Source organism: Brassica oleracea, unplaced genomic scaffold, assembly GCF_000695525.1.
Source record: "Brassica oleracea var. oleracea cultivar TO1000 unplaced genomic scaffold, BOL UnpScaffold01031, whole genome shotgun sequence".
NCBI lineage: Eukaryota > Viridiplantae > Streptophyta > Magnoliopsida > Brassicales > Brassicaceae > Brassica > Brassica oleracea.
Window position 1 is genome coordinate 27,425 of NW_013617605.1, and position 3,285 is coordinate 30,709.

At 36.3% G+C, this 3,285-nt stretch overlaps 1 protein-coding gene across 1 annotated transcript; it reads right to left on the reverse strand.

Annotated features, from left to right (window-relative positions):
* Positions 1-541: 541 nt before the first annotated feature.
* Positions 542-2,232, reverse strand: LOC106320714 (V-type proton ATPase subunit F). The gene is made up of 5 exons (XM_013759084.1): positions 2,138-2,232; positions 1,937-2,013; positions 1,558-1,639; positions 1,293-1,375; positions 542-887 (listed from the first exon to the last, which is right to left on the reverse strand). Exons 2-5 carry the CDS (start codon positions 1,997-1,999, stop codon positions 729-731), a joined length of 387 nt encoding a protein of 128 aa, XP_013614538.1. The 5' UTR covers positions 2,000-2,013; positions 2,138-2,232; the 3' UTR covers positions 542-728.
* Between the last annotated feature and the right edge of the window lie 1,053 nt (positions 2,233-3,285).

Below are 3,285 nucleotides of genomic sequence, written 5' to 3' on the forward strand. Positions count from 1 at the left end.
AACGAAGAAAACCATCTACACCCTCCGTTAGTTAACCAATGTTTTAGAGAGACTGCGATACATGATTGGTATCTACAGATCAGAATCAAATCAACATACCCATTCCGATCACGGAAACTCCTTCATCGATGTTGATACAGCCGCAATCGTTGTCACTGTGAACAAAAAAGAAATCACAAACGCGAATCGTGAATAAACATATCCACATCTAAAATGAAACCAAATCAACTCAAAATTCAGGAGATGGTTCTCATATTAGGAAAGCTTACAATTTTACAGTCGCAGTTCCACCTCCTTGCACGAGGGAAAATCGTAGATCGTGGGTGATAGATTTAATAAAGACTTTAAGAAGATGAATATGTAACTGGTAGGTTTTAGTATTCTAAGGAAGAAGATGAAACACGTTCTCAGAACTCAGGTTCCGTGGGAGATGAAAGCAAGCTCAAACCTAATATCAAAACGACAGCTTAAGTCCCGGCTAATCTCAGAACTCAAAAGCCCAAAACGTAATTGAGGTAGACAAACAAACACACCCCATTGGTTGAATTTATCTGTCTACGTGGAGGGCTTCTCCTTTGAGGATATTCAACTTTTAGTATAGTATAGATAACATCCATTTCCAAACAAAAATCAAGAGATACACATTATTGAAAACTGAGAAACACGAGAATGTCAAAAACAAAGAAATGATATAAAAGCTCAGGCGAGCTTGCAGAATGTGTATATGTTTAACGCTGTGACACAGATTCCGCAGAGAAGAGGTACTTGACACGGGAGAGAACAGAGTCATGAGCAGGATCATAGGGATGGTCCTTGGAAGGGATCTCCAGGATTGCAGGAACTGGCTTGTTGTAGCTATCCACCAAGAACCTGATCATATTTGCAACCTACACGCATATGACATATTTTCTCATCATGGTTTTTTTTTTTTTTGACACTATGGAAAGAAACAGACTTTGAATAAATCTAGAGCTAAATCAAAAGGCTGAAGCAAAAGTGGTCTCATCTTATGTTCAGTCACACATTTGAATCCAATAAATGATAATTGCTGTGAACAAGAAAGCAAAAACAGTAACATTGATCCATGATTTAAATGGTGCAAGCAAGAAAGGTTTACATTAATGGCACATGGCACTAAACATATATAAGGGCTCAATAGAGTGGAGTAGGTAAAAGCCATGACCTCTTTGATAACGACAAAACTAACACCACAGAGACACAGCAACTAAACTTTTTGGAAATGTAACAGTAATAAGTTAAACTGGACTTGGAAGTGGAAGAAAGCACTTTACATATTGGCTGATGAGGATGATAGCAATATCATCTCTTGATGAGAATTCCTTGAAAGCATCCTCAATTTGCCTCACAGTTGTCTCTAAAAGACAAAGGAAAATCAATTAATTATACAATTGTACAGTAATAGAAGCTCGGAAAGTTATCTCCTACCAAGACTCCTATGAGATTGACTTGATACCACTTTGAGATAAGTGACATAACTTGAAATAATAATATATATTTGGTAGAGATGATTATGAGTAACAAAAAAAAAAAGCGTACTTGAGTCCACGATGAGGTAATTAGTCTTCCTCCTGATGTCAACATTACCAACTCCAGCCATCAAGAACCCAACTACGGTGTCCTGTGTACACAACATCAAACATTTTAGAGACGTTGGAAAATGGCAAATCCAAGGAAGGTCAAAACAATCTTCTGTACGCATTGATATAGTTCAGATCACATCTCAGAGATGTAAGAAAGAAACAACCAACCAACCAGAGGAGATCCAAACTCAAAAATATTTCACATAACAGAAAGATTGCAACTTTCGCAAACGAACTAACTCTCTACAGTTCTCAGAGATCCAAAACTAGGATTAACATTGATCTAATGAACCAAATCACCAAAACTCAAAAAAGAAGATTTAATTTCGTTATACCTCATCGGCGATCATAGCGATGAGGGCAGAGTTGCGAGCAGGGATCGAAGCTCTCCCAGCCATATTTCGATTCAAAACTACACACACACACACACACAGTAGAACAACCCTAATCAATTGGGTCGAATCCAAAATTGTATAAGAAACCCTAATCAATTCCTCATCTGAAAAATCAAGCTCAGAAGAACAAAGCTCATTTACCTTTCTCCTCCTTGGATTTGATTGATGACAGATTCGTTCGTAATCTAACTTGAAAGTCAGAAACACCTAAATTGACTATATCACCCCTTCTCCTCGCCACCTAATAACATTACTACCCCCTCTTCTAATAATCATTCCGTATTATTCATCGTCATTCTTGAAAAAATAATAATAATAATAATTTGGATGATTGACTAAGATGTAATGTTTTAACTGTAGCTCTAAATTTGCTGCTATAGATTTTTTTGCAGAGATTTTTGTTGTTGTTATGGTGATTGTAGCAGTAAATTATTGACTGTAGTTTTATCAAAATAAAACTTGGCAATATAGTAGATAAGTTGTAGAGAAAAAGACAAAAATAGCACTAAATCAAGTTTATGTTCCCAAACTAGCACTCAAGGTCAAAAGTCACAAAAATAACACTTAATGTTTTATCAAAAGTCACAAACTTAGGGTTTAGAGTTAAAGAGTGGGGTTTAGGATTTAGGGTTTAGGGTTTAGGGTTTAGAGTTTAGGGTTTAGGGTTTAGGGTTTAGAGTTTAGGGTTTAGGGTTTAGGGTTTAGAGTTTAGGGTTTAGGGTTTAGGGTTTAGAGTTTAGGGTTTAGGGTTTAGGGTTTAGAGTTTAGGGTTTAGGGTTTAGGGTTTAGAGTTTAGGGTTTAGGGTTTAGGGTTTAGAGTTTAGGGTTTAGGGTTTAGGGTTTAGAGTTTAGGGTTTAGGGTTTAGGGTTTAGAGTTTAGGGTTTAGGGTTTAGGGTTTAGAGTTTAGGGTTTAGGGTTTAGGGTTTAGAGTTTAGGGTTTAGGGTTTAGGGTTTAGAGTTTAGGGTTTAGGGTTTAGGGTTTAGAGTTTAGGGTTTAGGGTTTAGGGTTTAGAGTTTAGGGTTTAGGGTTTAGGGTTTAGAGTTTAGGGTTTAGGGTTTAGGGTTTAGAGTTTAGGGTTTAGGGTTTAGGGTTTAGGGTTTAGAGTTTAGGGTTTAGGGTTTAGGGTTTAGAGTTTAGGGTTTAGGGTTTAGAGTTGAGAAATGAGGTTTTGGGGATAAGATTTCAAATTTTGAAAAATAAAAAAATTAAAATTTTCAAAGGATAAACTTAGAAATGTGCTATTTTGGTCATTTTAGTTTTTGAGTGCTATTTTTGTGATATAAACTT

What these genes read in the sequence shown, in the direction of transcription:
- LOC106320714 (XM_013759084.1), bottom strand. Translation starts at nt 1,999, where the DNA reads ATGGCTGGGAGAGCTTCGATCCCTGCTCGCAACTCTGCCCTCATCGCT. An exon ending in TCGCTATGATCGCCGATGAG is followed by an intron (nt 1,640 to 1,936) that starts GTATAACGAAAT and finishes TTGTGTACACAG; the next exon opens with GACACCGTAGTTGGGTTCTT. An exon ending in TCATCCTCATCAGCCAATAT is followed by an intron (nt 888 to 1,292) that starts GTAAAGTGCTTT and finishes ATATGCGTGTAG; the next exon opens with GTTGCAAATATGATCAGGTT.